This window comes from Trachurus japonicus, chromosome 12 (assembly GCF_045865225.1).
Source record: "Trachurus japonicus isolate A0001 chromosome 12, Traja_1.0".
Classification (NCBI taxonomy): domain Eukaryota; kingdom Metazoa; phylum Chordata; class Actinopteri; order Carangiformes; family Carangidae; genus Trachurus; species Trachurus japonicus.
The window spans coordinates 26,777,288-26,794,029 of record NC_140918.1 but is presented as its reverse complement, the minus strand read 5'-3'; the positions used below and the strand labels follow the sequence as shown (position 1 = coordinate 26,794,029).

At 42.4% G+C, this 16,742-nt stretch overlaps 2 protein-coding genes and 1 pseudogene across 2 annotated transcripts; all 3 read left to right on the top strand.

Annotated features, from left to right (window-relative positions):
- The first annotated feature begins 8,000 nt into the window (after window positions 1-8,000).
- Window positions 8,001-8,312, top strand: LOC146977652 (histone H4). Its single transcript, XM_085794338.1, has one exon. It carries the CDS (start codon window positions 8,001-8,003, stop codon window positions 8,310-8,312), a length of 312 nt encoding a protein of 103 aa, XP_085650464.1.
- Window positions 8,313-11,696: 3,384 nt separating this feature from the next.
- LOC146977651 (histone H2B 1/2-like) lies at window positions 11,697-12,128 on the top strand. Its single transcript, XM_085794004.1, has one exon. It carries the CDS (start codon window positions 11,705-11,707, stop codon window positions 12,077-12,079), a length of 375 nt encoding a protein of 124 aa, XP_085650130.1. The 5' UTR covers window positions 11,697-11,704; the 3' UTR covers window positions 12,080-12,128.
- A 1,977-nt stretch (window positions 12,129-14,105) lies between these two features.
- Window positions 14,106-14,774, top strand: LOC146977650 (histone H1 pseudogene; annotated as a pseudogene).
- The last annotated feature ends 1,968 nt before the right edge of the window (window positions 14,775-16,742 follow it).

Genomic DNA, 16,742 nt, shown 5'->3' with positions numbered 1-16,742 from the left:
AAAGGGATAGTTCAACATTTTGGCAAATTGGCCCTTTGCCATAATCGCTATAGTCATAGCAGTAGGTTTGTTACCTTTATTTGTCAGTGTAAGCTGTTTTTAGAACAGTGGAGCAGAGCCGCGAGCTGCTCAGAGCTACGCTACGAAGGCTCATGGAATTTCTTGGTTTCCCTCATCAAACTCATCAAATACACAATCCAGCAACTCCAAAACGCTCTGGTGCACATTCACCACGCTATGAGATAATACGGAATGTTACAAGACAGAGTTGTTTTCGAGGTAAATTCATGCAGAACCGCTGATGTGCGTTGCCTTCAGGGACAGTTTTTCAGCATGCAGACTCTGCATTTACCTCGAAAACGGCTCAGTTTAGTAACGTCCCAATATCATCTCATAGCGTGGTGAATGTGCAGGTTACAACTTGTCGATGAGAGTGTTTTGGAGTTTTTGGATTGTGTATTTGATGAATTTGATGAGGGAAACCAAGAAATCCCATTAACCTCCGTAGCGTACTGAAGCTCTGAGCAGCCCGCCGCTCCGCTCCGCCGTTCTAAAAACAGCTATGACTATAGGGATTATATATATATAATATATATTACGGCAATGGGCCAATTTGCCAAAATGTTGAACTATCCCTTTAATATAACTTTAATTCAAGTAATAAAATAATATTTTTCAGGACTTGAAATTACAACCATTTTCACGTATGTGCCCAAAATGTAACCTGTGCGACTTCAAAATATTTGGGAGTAAACAATTATTGTGTTGTGAGTGAAAGTCATGGCACGCCTCTTTGTTGATCAGTTATTAATTCAATTCATTGTGTTTTAATGTATCTTGAAGGGTCAGGCAGAAGGAGATGCTGAGGAAGAAAAAGATCAACAGCCAAGGTCAAGACAGAGAGAGCAAGGGGATCCAGAGATGGATCAAGAGGCAGATGATCAAGTCAACCGACCAAGAGAGGGAAAATGATGAGCAGCTGCAGCATCTCACTCCACTACAGGGTTTGATTTAGGTGACAAAGACACAGGGCCCAGACAGGTAAAGCTGAGAGCTCTACCCACAAGATAGTTTTGGTAAGTGAGCATTTCACCACAGCTGGTTTGAAAAGCACAACTGGTTAGAATATTCAGTCAATCAGAATACAGCTTTCTGCTTCCCATGTGGAGTGTTTGGCAAAAACATCAAACATGATAGTCAGTAGTGGTCACAAGAACTGGAAGAAAGCTTTAGTCATTTTTGGCAAACATGAGATTGCACAAGCACATAAGGACAATGTTGTTGCATGGAAAAGCTACCAGGCAACTAGAAAACAGGGAAACGTTGCACAGATGCACAGATGAGTGAGATAGTAGAGAGAAGAGGGTATCTCAGGCCAATTGTTGCATTCACTTCTCTGTTAGGGAGACAGGGACTCCCTTTTTGTGGGCATGATGAAGGAAGAGACCGCACAGAGGGAATTTTCTTGCGTGCATGGAGCTTCAAAAACATAACCCCCCACCCCCCCAAATGCTCAGTATCAATCTTGCTGTCTAGATTTTTCATGAGGATCAACCCAGAAGAAGGCACAAAATGCACAGCCAAAACTGGAGCGAGTAGGAAGACGGCCTCCTTCCTAAGGGAGCTGACTGACTTCAAATGGAGGAACTTAGACTAGTAGGTGAGTTATTTCATTCTTACCTGTCACCAGACAGCTGTCCCTAATGCCAAATATTACCATGTCAAGTTTCTGTTGAAATCATTTTAGAGGGTCTGTGTTGCATTCACTTCTCTGTTAGGGAGACAGGGACTCCCTTTTTGTGGGCATGATGAAGGAAGAGACTGCACAAACAGAGGGAATTTTCTTGCGTGCATGGAGCTTTTGAAGGACTTTGATCCTTTTCTTCAAAAACATAACCCCCCCCAAATGCCCAGTATATCTCAGCAACATCCCAGACTGAGATGATTGACGGTTGTGCCCATGTTACAAGTGTCATTGTATCTGAAATGACAAAGTCCAAAATCTATGCCATCATGGCAGATGAGGCAAGAGATGAAAAATCAGAGCAGTCAGCTGTTCGTGCCAGGTAGCCTATGTGTCACAAGGACCATTGAAGGAACATTTCCTAGCACTTGCAGAGATAAAATCATTTGATGCCCAGTTCCTTGCAAATGAGCTGCAGCAGCAGATTCAAAACAATGGTCTTGCAGAGCTCAAGTGTGTAGCACAAACATATGATGGTGCAGCTGTCATGAGTGTGTACTCTTTCTTCAGCACCTCCCTAGTGAATCATCGTAAGTTCTTGGAGGCTCAGACAAGGCTTGGATTGACAACTGCTGGGCATGTCAGTTGCGATCAGTCAGTGCAGTTCTTGACACATTGTCTGCCATTTTGGAGTGCTTTCTGCCATTAGATCCCCCATAGCTGTTGGTCTCAGTCTATGCACTACTGATGTTTCAGTCACTTCTGTCTGTAACCAAAGGACTCCACAAGCTCCTTCAGAAAGAGACTTAAGACCTGGCAGAAGCTTTGATCTGCAAACAAGCAGTGTGTGACACACTTGAGGGCATTCACACAAATGCATTTGCCACAGAGTTTTATGAGAGAAAAGCCCCGTGCCACACCCACAGTATCCCTGAACAAGGTGCCAGGACAAGGCAGAGGAAAATGGATGATTTTGTGCTGGAGACAACAGCAGGTGCACGCACTGAATTGGACAACTCAGACACATTGAAAAGAGAGTTACTTTTCCCTTTTGTGGATAGGATGGTTGGCGAGTAGATGAAGGAGGACTACTAAAGGGCATCCAGGCATGCAGTCCTAAATCTGAGAACTTCTTGAGTGAATCACACTTGAATGAACTTGCAAAACACTACAGCATTGACCTGAAAACAGAGGAGGTTCTGGTGGACAGAAACTTTCTTGCCCGGAAAACAGAGGCTGGATGTTCACCCAAAGATATGTTGTCTGTGCACAACCTCCTTGATTCAGACATGTTTCCCTCTACTGAAGGCAACTATCCAAGTTGCCCTAACAGTGCCTGTAAGCAGCTGCTCATGTGAAAGGTCCTTTAGTGCACTGCGTCGGCTGCACTCCTGGCTACGTCAAACAATGGGTCAGAAAAGACTTCACAGTGTCATGGTCTGTGTCTCTGTGTCTGGTCTTGGTGTCTGTTTCTTTGTGTTGAGTTGTTTCCTGTTTTATTTTGAAGTTCCTGTCTTGTCTTCCTGTCTTCTCCCTCCTGGTTGATTACTTCATGTGTCTCACCTGTGTCTAGTTGCACCACCTGTGTCTCGTTTCCTCGTGTGTATATAACCTCTGTTTCCTTCGTCTCTTGTTGGTTCATTCGTCTTCGTCTCGTCACCGTGCTGTCCTGTCCTGATTCTAGTGTTGTACTACATTCCATGTGAGTCATTGTTTCTGTTTTTGAGTTGTATTACTTTGATACTTATGTCCAGGACTTAGGCCTGTTGACTTTTTTAGTTGATACTTTTTCTCTTTCTTTGGACTTTGAATCCCTGTGTTGTTTTATGTTTGTTTTTGAAATAAATAGTTGTTACTTTGAACTTTGGTCTGCATTTGGGTCCTCCTGCTTCCCCCAACCCTGACACACAGTCTTGCAGTCATGCCAACTGAAAAAGAGTCACTTCAGCATCTAAATCACAATAGAGTGATTAATGCCTTTGCCACCCATAAAAAGAGATGACATTATTTGATTTTTTTTTAATATATATATTTATTTAAGGTTTTTACATATTACAAAGTATCATTGCAAAAAACAGTTCACAAAAACCACAAAGAACATAGAATACACAACATGACAGAGCAAGGTTCACAACAGACTTTTTTTTTTTTTTTTTTTTTACAATAATTTATAAGTTTAAAATGTCCCAGGGTAGAGTGCTATGTTTGTCCAAGGTTTTTCTTCTGTGGAGTTCAGTGATGTTGTTGAATACTGTATTGCCGTCTATGTAGATCTGTTTTAAGGTGAGTGAGCATCTAGTTGTCCATAGTTTGAGTTATTATTGCGATGATTAATTGAAAAAGTTATTTCTGTTTCGGGTGTATATTTTCCTGGATGAGTCCGTAAGTGACAGAATTGAAGTTTATGGCAAATGAAAGTCCCAAAGGTTTAATAGAGTTCCATACGTGTTGAGATCTGTGACATTCCAGTAGGAGGTGGGTCTGGGTTTCATCGCTGAAACAGTTGGGCATTGGGCATTTTTTTGTGGTAACATAGCAACTCGACATTATTTGATGCTCCCACCCACCAGTTTTTCTGCATACAGTTTTGCATAATACATGTGGGCTTTTAATGAATAAGTATTTGTCAAATACACCATTGTAAACTATGTGGATTTTTTTCTTTTTTTGTTGTTGTTAATGCTGTAACATACAGTACTTCCTGTGTTTGTTGTTGTACTGTATTAAAAAAATAAAAACTTGTACACAGTAATTGTATCTCTGTTAAATCTGTCCAAAAAAGTGGAAAAGCAATTTCTGAGTTTTTGTTTGCTGTTTGTGAAATTTTGTGCTCGCCCGCTACATTCACTCACATCCTGTGCATCTCCTGCTAAGCCACCCCCTGTCCTTAAAACCTAGTGACGCCCCTGCACACAGAGACGCATGTAGGAAGGCGAGCACAGGGGGACAAGACACAGGTGATCAAAATCAAACAGAACCCAGACTAACACAAGAGACAGACTACAGTAGCATAGTTTAATGGGACGTCTACACAACACAGTAAATCTAAGTCTGGTGACAAGAGTGACCTAACTAATCACATGGGACAGGGAGACAATCACATAGTAAGAAAAAAACTGAAATGTCAGCACTCATGATAGGAATTTATAACATGTATTAAATGCACAGCAGTGTCAAATGGATGCGTTTCAGCCCTTGGCTTTCCTCAGCGTGAATGAGTGTAGCCCATATACAGTATATAAGATTCAGGTCCTCCCTGAATACCACCAGCTGGCATGAATCAGACAAACAATCATAAATATTCACAGCATGATGAAGATAATACGAGTGGCCAATAGGTATTCAGAACCTACAATACTATAAGATGACCACCTTCAGCATGTGACAGATATAGTAAAATATGAAGCCACCTATCTACAAAACCAAATATATCACATGGTGAACATTGCAAGCATCAAACATCATGGACTAAGAATCAGGTAAGAATAATTGCTTAAAAACAGTAGCCTATACAAGTAGCCTAATCAAAATGAAAAAAAAAAAAAGTTTTAAAATGGAAGAAATATCGAGAAAATATACAGGCTATCCACAAGTGTGAATCCTCTCAGCAGGAAAACTCAGTGATAACAACTCTTGACTCAAAACAAGGCAGATAAAACTACATACAATGCCCAATGTGTGCATGTAGTGCTGTTTGCTGGTTGTATACAGAATATTCACACAATCATTTACATTCTTCATAATTACAAAAACGATCAAAAATACATTCAAAAGAAACAAGAAAGTAGCCTATCAGTTCTTAATTTAAGCCCCTGGGATATTCGGTCTGCAAGTAGTGTATCCAGTAGGCTTCCCTCTGTATGAGTTTCTTCTCTCTACCCCCTCCTCTCGAAAGTGGTCCGACTACCTCAATCCACATAAGACGTAAACTACAAACTCCATGGCCGGCCTGATTAAAATGCCTGGCACTCTGAGATTTTTCATTGCCATTTCTAATGTTACTTTTGTGTTTGGATATTCCAATCCTCAACTCTCTTTTTGTTTTGCCAACATAGTAAAGACCACAAGGGCATTTCAACAGGTAAACCATGTGTGGACCGACATGTGATTCTGTCCCTGATTTTTAATTTCTTACCCGTGTGGGGATGAGAACTGATCCCCTTTAATGATAGCATTACAGTTTATACAATTTAAACAGGGGAAATACTTGTATTAATTGAGTTCCTCCACAAGCCATCCCATTCAGAAGATGACAAATTAATTCCCAGATTTTGCTGCCACTGCAATTGAGTTGCGGTATTGCAATTGGGGGAGGAAAGGGATAAAAGCCTATAAAGTTTGGATACCACTCCTCTTCCATGGGCAGTAGCCTCCAACTTCTCATCCAACTCCTTGTGGCAACCGATGCCTAAGTTAAATCTTTTTCACAATGTCGCATGTAAATTTAATGATTGGATTCTCTAATTTAGATGGAAATTTGGGGCAATACCACAGTGAAGATAAAGAAATGGACCTGTTGTTTTCCAGAATTAGCTCTCTCTCAAGCCAATCCCAGATACCTCTGGTTGAGATATCATTGTAGCCCCAAGAGAGTGGAAATCTCGCATTGTATGACAGATAATACAGAAATACATCTGGGACACCTAACCCACCTTGGGATCTCAGTTTGGAGAGCTTTTTACGGTTTATTTTTGGTTTCTTAATATCTTTCCATAAGAAACTGGTGAATAAAGCCTCAATCTCTTTAAACCAGCCCTGTGGAAATTGCAATGGGAGGGAAGCAATGATGTAAATTAATCTCGGTAGATTATTAGTCTTTATTACCTCTGTTCTGCCCCATAGTGACAGTGGGAGAGTCGTCCATCTTTTGATGCCTTCACAAATCGTTCTTAGAAGGGGAGGACCATTGAGATAAAATTTTTTTAGAAACTGGCGATCTAATGGTTATTCCTAAATACCTCATTCCTTCTGGTCTCCATACAAAAGGGGTGGTTTTCAGGTCCGCTGAGAAGGTTTTAGAGTTCAACGGAATTGCTTCAGTCTTACTCCAATTAATTTGGTATCCTGAAAACACACCAAACGATGTAATTTATTCCAAAACTTTCGGTATTGAATGAATTGGGTTTGATAAGGTCAATAAAATGTCGTCTGCATACATATTTAACTTAAAATCGTGGCCACCTATCCTTATGCCAGTGATATCGGCATGCTCACGAATGGCACATGCTAGTGGAGCTAGTGGCTTAAGGGGCAGCCTTGTCTTGTGCCATGGTAGAGATGAAAAGGCTTAGAGATCAGACAATTAAGCCTGTTTCAGAAAAGGAAGAGCCATCAACAGACAACAGACATACACAGAAATCTCAACAAAAAAGAAATAACCCTAGCAATCCACCTTTTCTTTGACATAGAAAAAGCTTTCCACAAGGCTTGGCACAATGGAATATACAGATTACTGGACTCAAATTTAGTGGCGTCATTAGGCCTATTTTAGGGGGGCTGAAGCCTGCAAGTGAGACATTATTTTGACAAAAATCTTAAAGACGTGTTAAGAAAAGGTGAGTCAGGGTTCAAGGAGGTATTTTTATCATTAACTAAGCCCAGATCAGGCAACAAAATTATCTCCAAATTATATAACGCCATACAATTATCTAAACAAGAGAATACAGAATACATAAAGAAGAAATGGGAAAAGGAAGTAAGGGTAATGATCACATGAGAGAGCTGGGAGAAAATATGCCAGCTACAATGGTTCTCAACCGGGTCAAACACATGGCGGGAGTTCTGCTGGAAAAACATTGCAAGATTCTTTGTCACACCCATTCAGAAACAACATCAAGCGGGGATGGCAAAAACGCCAAAAAATAAAATAAAAAATAAAAACTGGCTCACCGTCTCCCAAACAATCCCGCCCTCCAGAGAACCATCAAGAAGCCAAATAAACTGTAAACACCCCCTGTCATGCATCCTCCATCTGAAGAGCCCCCTCTCCATCCCCTAATCCCATGGCCCAGTAACTCAACACACAACAGCCTAAATACACATGAACACTTTTATTTTATTCACTTTCTTTCATTCTCTCTCTTTTTTATACATTAACCACACAAGCCTGCACTAGACACACATTGCATTTTTAAAAAAAATCTATTTTTATTTATTTAGGCTACTCTCCCTCCCTCCTGCCTTGGTCCACTCACGTCCTCCTCCTCCAGAGTCCTGCTCCTCCTCTCGCCGCTCACCAAGCTCCACCCACAGTGGGTAGAAAAGGACAGACGCGCTGAGCCTGCAGCATTGAGTAGACATCTACTGAACTGACAAGATGAGTGGTCGAGGAAAAGGAGGAAAGGGACTCGGTAAAGGAGGCGCCAAGCGTCACCGTAAAGTTCTCCGTGATAACATCCAGGGCATCACCAAGCCCGCCATCCGCCGTCTGGCTCGCCGCGGCGGAGTCAAGCGTATCTCCGGTCTGATCTACGAGGAGACCCGCGGTGTGTTGAAGGTCTTCCTGGAGAACGTCATCCGCGACGCCGTCACCTACACCGAGCACGCCAAGAGGAAGACGGTCACCGCCATGGACGTGGTGTACGCTCTCAAGAGGCAGGGCCGCACTCTGTACGGCTTCGGAGGTTAAAGTCTTTACCTCAACAACACAACAAAGGCTCTTTTTAGAGCCACACACACTCACTGAGAGCTCTGTCCTTTTCTTATGATGATTCTCTGTTGCTACATGTAGCGATACAGTATCTAACCACTACTGTGATAAACATGTTGCAAATTACTCCTTCCACTGATGACAAAGTGTCATTATAGGCTACAAAAATATTTAAAAAAAAATTGTGCTGAAGCCATTTCTGTCGTTTGCCTATAGCTAAACGTTACCGTTTAGTCATAATTAATTAGCATAATTATTGATTAAACACTCCAAAGTTGGAAATGGCTATCAATTTCCTATTTGATAATATTCTGATTGGTGTCATAATCATTGTAAAGGGAACCTTCTAGGCTTTTCATTTAAGCCCATGGTTGTATCTTTCTGACAAACACAGAGGTCACATGACCTCTTTATACCATAAATTACACATTTTCCCACAATTTTCACCTAAAACTACATTTCTTTTATCCCTGTGGGATTGTTGCATCAACAACACAATAAAGGCTCTTTTAAGAGCCACACACACTCTAGAGCTTCGTCCTTTGAATATGAGTGTAGCCTTTGCTCTGTCGCTTCGCGTTCATAAGCATCTATGAAGGGGTAATTTAGACCAAAAGTCTTACTTCTACAATATCTTTATTTTTTATTTTTTAAAGATTGAGATGGGAGGAGAAACCAATGGCTACAAATGTAACTGTTGGAAGAAAAGCAGAACATTGGCAAGTACTTAAAATATTGGCTGAAACCAAAGAGTAGCCTATGACACGGTCTGACTACAATGTCACAAAATATAGTAGGAGCAGTTTGCAAGATGATGAATTACTGCACTCACTAGAACAATGTTTAATCCATGTATCTTAATATAAGAAATAATGGAATTAACACAAATGTGATTTAATGTAGTATAAACATTGTATGAGATGAAACGTGACAGTTAATATTCAGGAATGACCCACCTAGTAGGGAGGAAGAGACATTACAGAAGAAAGATTACAGTTCAGTTCAGTTCAGTTCAGTTCAGTTTTATTCACGTCCCGAGGGAAATTGGATTCGCAGCAAGCATCACATACACAAGACAAAAAAGACAGCATCCAAGACATCAACATGCATTAAAAAACAGTACGAGTAATAGAAACATACTACTAATAATAAATTACTGTTGATAATAATAATAATAATAATAGCATACATAATACATAATGCTCTGCGCAAGTGAGAATGCAAAAGTCTACACAGTGCATTAAAGTGCATAGTGCTGCAAGAATTGGAAATAAAAATAAAAATAAAATAAGATAAACAACACTTAATACCCAAGTGCATTTAAGTGCAGAGGCCTGAGAGAATAACCAAGCCTAGCCCAAGATATTAAGCCTGTCTATAGCAGCAGGGATAAAGGAGACCCTGGCACGCCGCGTTCTGGTCTTGGGCATCCTAAAACGGCGTCCAGATGGAAGGAGGTCAAACTCCTTATAAAGTGGGTGGTCAGGACAGTCAATAATAAGTTTAGCTTTGGTCCATATTCGCTTGAGATAGATGTCCTGAAGCTGGGCTTGCTGCACCCCGATCACCTTGCTTGCCACTTTGGTAAGCCTTGCTAGCCTGTTTTTGTTGGACAGGGTGAGAAATCCAAACCAGGCCACACAACAATAAGTAAGAACAGACTCGATAAAACATTGATAGAATAAGGTCATTAAGATATTGCAGACTTTGAATGAATTCAATTTTCTTAAAAAGAACAGGCGCTGCTGAACCTTTTTACATACTACATCTGTATTTGCTTCAAAACTCAGCTTATTGTCGATGAGAGTCCCTAAATATTTATATTCTGATACAATCTCAACCTCTTTGTCCTGAATGATTGTCCGAGGAGTGATAGGTTGGGATTTTCGGAAATCAATAAGCATGTCTTTTGTTTTTAGCACATTGATTGACAAGAAGAAATCATTGCACCATGTTATAAAATCATCTACCACAGTACCATGCTCAGTTTCACTGTCCTTTAAAAGACTTATTATGACAGAGTCATCAGCGAACTTCAGGATATGCCTGTTCTCATATGTACTCCTACAGGAGTTTGTGTACAGAATAAAAAGCAGTGAGGACAGGACACAGCCCTGTGGGGAACCCGTTGAAGACAATAACTTAGATGATAACACACCATTGACTCTCACACATTGTGATCGATCTAACAAAAAGTCCAGTAACCAGCCAACAAGATTTGGGTTCAGATTAAAATGCAAAGTAAGTTTCTCTGCAAGAAGATAGGGCTGGATGGTATTGAATGCCGACGAAAAGTCGACAAACAAAAGCCTTGCATGTGTCTTAGGGGCCTCCAGATGTTTAACTAAGACATTTATTAAAAACAGAGTTGCATCTTCCACGCCCCTGCCTGCCTGGTAGGCAAACTGCAGAGGATCTAGGAGGCCTTTGACCTGCTTCAGTACTTCCTTCTTAACTAGCTTTTCAAAGACCTTCATCACCAAAGAGGTGAGGGCTATTGGTCGAAAGTCATTTAAGACTTTGGGGCTTTTTATTTTAGCCACGGGGACAATAGTTGCATGTTTCCACACCTTAGGAACGGTCTGCAGCTGGAGAGACTGAGTGAAAATGACTTTTAAAATTCCACTAAGTTGCGAGGCACAGGACTTGAGCACTCTGCCACTAATATTGTCTGGCCCCGGGCTCTTATTTACTTTAGTTTGTTTAAGAAGGTTGGTGACATAGGACAGGTCAATGTCAGGGGCAGAAGTGTCTCTGACCAGCTCTCTCATGTTACTTAATTACACCATTATTTTTAGCTAAATGATATTAGATTTAGGAAACATAGGAGTGGTAACCTGCCCTAATATTTAAACTGAGATTTGTCAGCCTTGTTACAGTAACATCAATGACTCCATGGGAACCACTGCTATTTATACATTTTATAATATTAGAGATATTTTGGTTTTGTACTATCACATGTTAACACATTATTGCAGTTTGACTGCAGCACTGACCTTTATATCTATCATGATGGGACCAACATCTGTGAGGCTTAAAATGTTTAATGAATGATTAGTTTAAAAAAAAATGTTTAGGCCTAATTGATAACTTGAGAAGGTTTGATTGTTCAAGGAACATAAGATTTTATTACAGTAAACTATGAATAAATTGTATCAATAACGAGTAAGAGTTGAGTAAAGTCAAAGGACAGAGAGAAGTGAATGAATGGTCTGTGTCCTACATCCACACTAGTGATTCAATGCAACTTGAAGAGGAGCAGCTGAACCAATCAGAGGAGAGGGGCCACACAGTCGTATTTGCATACAGCCTTGTATAAGTAGAGCGGCTCCCTCCTCGTCACTTTCATCTGACTCTGTCTAGTCAACAGGATGCCTGAACCAGCAAAGTCCGCGCCCAAGAAGGGCTCCAAGAAAGCCGTCACCAAGGCCGCCGGTAAGGGCGGCAAGAAGAGGAGAAAGACCAGGAGGGAGAGCTACGCCATCTACGTCTACAAGGTGCTCAAGCAGGTCCACCCCGACACCGGCATCTCCTCCAAAGCCATGAGCATCATGAACTCGTTCGTCTCAGACATCTTCGAGCGCATCGCCGCCGAGGCCTCTCGTCTGGCTCACTACAACAAGCGCTCCACCATCACCTCCAGGGAGATCCAGACCGCCGTGCGCCTCCTGCTGCCCGGGGAGCTGGCCAAGCACGCCGTGTCTGAGGGCACCAAGGCCGTCACCAAGTACACCAGCTCCAAGTAAACAGCTCAGCTGCTGCGACACCAACACAAAGGCTCTTTTCAGAGCCACACACTCAGTCTGCAGAGCTAACTCCTCATCTACACACTGGAACAACACAAGTACAGATGTTCACTAATTTTGTTTTAAAGTCAGGACCAGGAAATTACCATGAAGGTAAAGGGGGGGGAAAAGATAAAAATAAATAAAGATGCATATAAATATCTATGTTCACTTAACAGTTCGGGTGGATATCAACACCATCCTGCAGTAAAGCATCAGCTGCTGATACAGGACCTGTTGTGGCTCATCACATTGTAGCTCTGATGCAGTCTGCTGTTTGACACAGGACAAACAGTCTGGAGGACAGAGGGACAAATGATCTCAAGTCTCATCTTTAACCTCACTGTGTATTAAAATGCTCATAACATGTGAACTCAGCTCAGCTCGTGATGAATGAATGGACATTAAATGTTGCTGTGACCTCACTGCTCCACACTGACTGACACCAGATCAGTGTTGAGGTCAGCTGACTGAAACCTGGACTTGACAACAACAGTGTGAAATAAAGAGACCTGATGAAGATGTTTCCTCATCATGCTGATGTTTTCACCAGTCAAACTATGAAACCAGTTGTTCTACATTTTAAAGCCACTTTGTATCAGAGTCTGTTCAGCTCTGACTGAAGACATGAAACAGTCCAAGTCTTAATTTGGAGCCAGATCAGTCACAAGACACATAACATGTAGCTACCTGTTCTGCACAACTGTGGACTGTAGCTACACACTTGTTCAAACAGCTACACCAGACACACACTAGGCTACATTTGTATCAGGCTATACATCCTAATGTGTGTGATGACAGGTACATTATTAGGACCTAGAGCAGAGTTGATGTTTATCTCCAGTTGTTCTCTGAGCTCACAGAGTCTGATGATCACGTCTCTGTTGGAGGACGACATCAGTGTTGATGTCGTCATCATGGTCACAATACACTCACAACCTTTATTACACTACAGTACTGATAAACTGCTACACTCAGAGACAATCATTATGTTAATCAGCATACTATACTATAGTTACTTTCTATTATATTCCTATTCTTTCTATATCAATATATTATTTAGAGATTCATATTTAACAGTCACACACTGAGAGATTCACTCTGGTCTGACTTATTCTCCCTCCTAAACCTCTCCAGTATTGTTTTGTTTCCTTTATAACTGAGCATTATATATAAATACAAAAACAACATATTAATGTAACAATGATGTGACATGATGTTTGATTTATTTCTCCTTTATTTTCTCATTAAGTCTGGTGTAACACAAATTGCCTCTACCAGCAGAGAGCAGCCACACACACATGAAGCTTCACTGTAGGTAAAGATACAATCACTGACACGTGTGTATGAGGAGGTTTCACTCTGAGACACTGTAACAATGTGACACTGACGTTGTGTTTTTAATGTAACGAGCTACAGACACATGTTACATTGTTACATATTCACGGCTCTGACAGAGTCTGCTGCTTCAGCTTCAGCATGAGCCTCGGCCGTCAGCGGTGTGTGTGTTTGCTGCTCGGAGACTAGTGCACTTTGTGACAAAGTGCTGATGAGCAGGTGGCTGCTTTGACTCCAGATGTGTCCAGAAACATGTGGAGCAGCTGGAAACGGGCTTTTGCTGCGCGTGCGGAGCATTTAGCAGCGTTTTAGGAGAGAAATGAGCGGGAAAAGCCTCCGAGCAGCGGCGAGCACCGCGGTGAGCAGCGGAGGTTTGGAGGCTCCACAGACACTTGGCAGAGAGCAGCAGGGCTCCTGGGGACTCGAACATGAACACAGCCCAGTCCGCTGCCGGCTCCTCCACCGCCAGCCTCCAGCTCCTCTCCCACGGGCTTTTGTGACGCTTTGACCCGGGAAGAGAAAACACAAGTGTGTGTCCCGGTGTCCCGCTGCAGCTGGAGCCAGGGCTGGACTGAGTCTCCACGGTTCTCATGGTGTGTTCAAGTACCGCCTCCTGCTGCCAGTCCTGCATCAGTCCGCTCCAGTCCAGACTCAGAGAGGAACAATGGCAGAAGAAGCTCCAGCTCCAGTCGCCGCCGCCGCCCCGGCTAAAGCCGCCGCCGCCAAGAAGAAGAAGGCGGCCCCCAGACCCAAGAAGGTCGGGCCCAGCCTCGGGGAGCTGATGGTCCAGGCCGTGGCCGCGTCCAAGGAGCGGAGCGGCGTGTCCCTGGCCGCCCTCAAGAAGGCTCTGGCCGCCGGAGGCTACGACGTGGACAAGAACAAGGTCCGCGTCAAGACCGCCATCAAGAGCCTGGTGGCCAAGGGGACTGTGGTCCAGCTCAAGGGAACCGGGGCCTCCGGCTCCTTCAAGATGCCCAAGAAGGCCGAGGTCAAGAAGACCACCAAGAAGCCGGCGGCCAAGAAGGCCGCTCCCAAAGCCAAGAAGCCCGCAGCCGCCAAGAAACCCGCCGCCGCGGCCAAGAAGAAGACCAAGACCGCTGCAGCCAAGAAGACCGCAGCCGCCAAGTCCCCCAAGAAGGCCAAGAAACCTGCAGCGGCCCCCAAGAAGGCAGCCAAGAGCCCCAAGAAGCCCACCAAGAGCCCCAAGAAGAAGGTGGTCAAGAAGGCCCCCGCAGCCAAGAAATCCCCCGCCAAGAAGGTCGCCAAGCCCAAAGCCAAGAAGACTGCAGCCAAGAAGAAGTGAGCTGTCCTCACTCAACTCAACACATGTTGATCCTGTTGCTCCAAAGGCTCTTTTAAGAGCCACACACACACTCTGAGAGCTGCTTCCTACACTCATCCACACACACACACGAAATATTTATCTCTGTCGCCATTTCTATCAAATTTGATACATGATACATCAGACCTCTCCATCCTCCCTGTGACCCCCCCCCCCCCCCCCCCGAAAAACCTCATGTGTAGGCCCACAATCAGATACATGCAATGATCACACAAACCACCAGGGTGCAGTGATTTATGCACCAGCAGGCCTTCACTTGGGACATCCAATATGGCTGCTGTCAGCCACTGACCCATGTCTTTTCTTATGGATATTATTGACAATTTTGAAAAAGATGAAAATCTTTTACTGAGACTTCAATAGGATTTTTTTTACTGCATTGATGCAAAGTAAAACTACTTCATATTAATATGGAGTAGTTATTAGTTAAACATTACATACTGAATTCATCCAATACACTTTTATTTATAGCACATTTTCAACACAAAACTTTACCAGGGTGCTGCATAGTCATCAAAGACATACAAAATATTGAATTCATACTCATTAGATGTAGTTTATACTTACAAATGTTTTACTCCTTGATAAGCACTAACTGTATTCATAAACTACATACTAATGAGTATTCATGCATTAGAAATGAACAATTCACTATTTATTAATTAATGCTTAATACTTGTTATAAAGTGTTATTATAAATTGAACAAAGAGAGAATCAATGGAGAGACCTCTCCCTCTCTGTGCAGCCTGATGTGTTTAACTCTGTCTGTGCTTGTTGTCTATGTCCTCATGTGTGTGGCTGTGTCACTCTATGAAGCTTCTCAAGCTCAATTACTGAAATATAAATAGGATTTTTCAGCTTTCAGGAGTTGTAGAATATCATTGATCCAGTCCACAGAGACGTGTCAGTTTCCTTTTCATTGTATAGATGTGTCTGCCTGTCTTATGTGACGACCTGCTTATCATACTAAAAGGAGCAGCACACATCCCTCCACAACATTTATATACAAACAATCAAAACCATTCTCACCTGTCCCAGAACAACATTGTCAGGATGCAAAGCACTTAGAATAATAAAAGGAGAACATGAATCCTCCAGAGCATTTACATGCCTTGTTCACCAAGCTGCTACAAGGGAAAAAAACTCCCTAAAAAACTTGCAAAACAGAAACCAGAGAAAATGATTTGACTATTAACATACACTACTGACAAAAAGTTATGGATATTTGACAAGAATATCGCTATAAAGACTTCATGCTACAGTGATATTCTATCATGAGAGTCTTTTAAGTAGAAGGATGTAATGGTCATTTCTTTATCTCAAACAACAGCTAACAACAGTGGTGGCTATAGCACAACAAAATCTCAATGTCCCAATAACTTGATCAGTTTGATCAAAGTGTTGTCTTGGTCTCATGATGTCAGCATGTGAACATGGTGGAGAGAGAGCACAGGTGCAGATCCGATGTCATGGGGGGGGGCTGCCTACCTGTCTTGTTTATTTGTCCTAAACAGCTAACAGCGTAAATCACTGCTGTTATCAGGGGCGCCGAAAAGGGGGGGTAAAGGAGACAGATTCTAGGGGCCCATGATTGAGGGGGGCCCAGAGAGGCCCCTAATGATGATGAAATGATAACACAGAAAAAATAATATGACACTAAGTTACTAACTAACATATAATCACAAATATTTTATTTCCAATGTCCTGGTAACAATAACTTTATTTGTTTTGGAAACATCAAGGCCTGCAGGGCCCCCCTTCCCCCTCTCTATTAATGTAAAATGGTTCAGTCCAACTGGATCAGCTGCAGGTAGCGCACCGGCGCTTTGTCACAGACAGCGCCACAGCAGCAAGGAGGCAGGCAGCCAAAAACAAAAAGAAAAGAAATTAAGAGAGGAGTTGAAGGGTCGACAATATGTCACCCAGTATTTCAGAAAAAAAGG

What these genes read in the sequence shown, in the direction of transcription:
- LOC146977652 (XM_085794338.1), top strand. Translation starts at nt 8,001, where the DNA reads ATGAGTGGTCGAGGAAAAGGAGGAAAGGGACTCGGTAAAGGAGGCGCC.
- LOC146977651 (XM_085794004.1), top strand. Translation starts at nt 11,705, where the DNA reads ATGCCTGAACCAGCAAAGTCCGCGCCCAAGAAGGGCTCCAAGAAAGCC.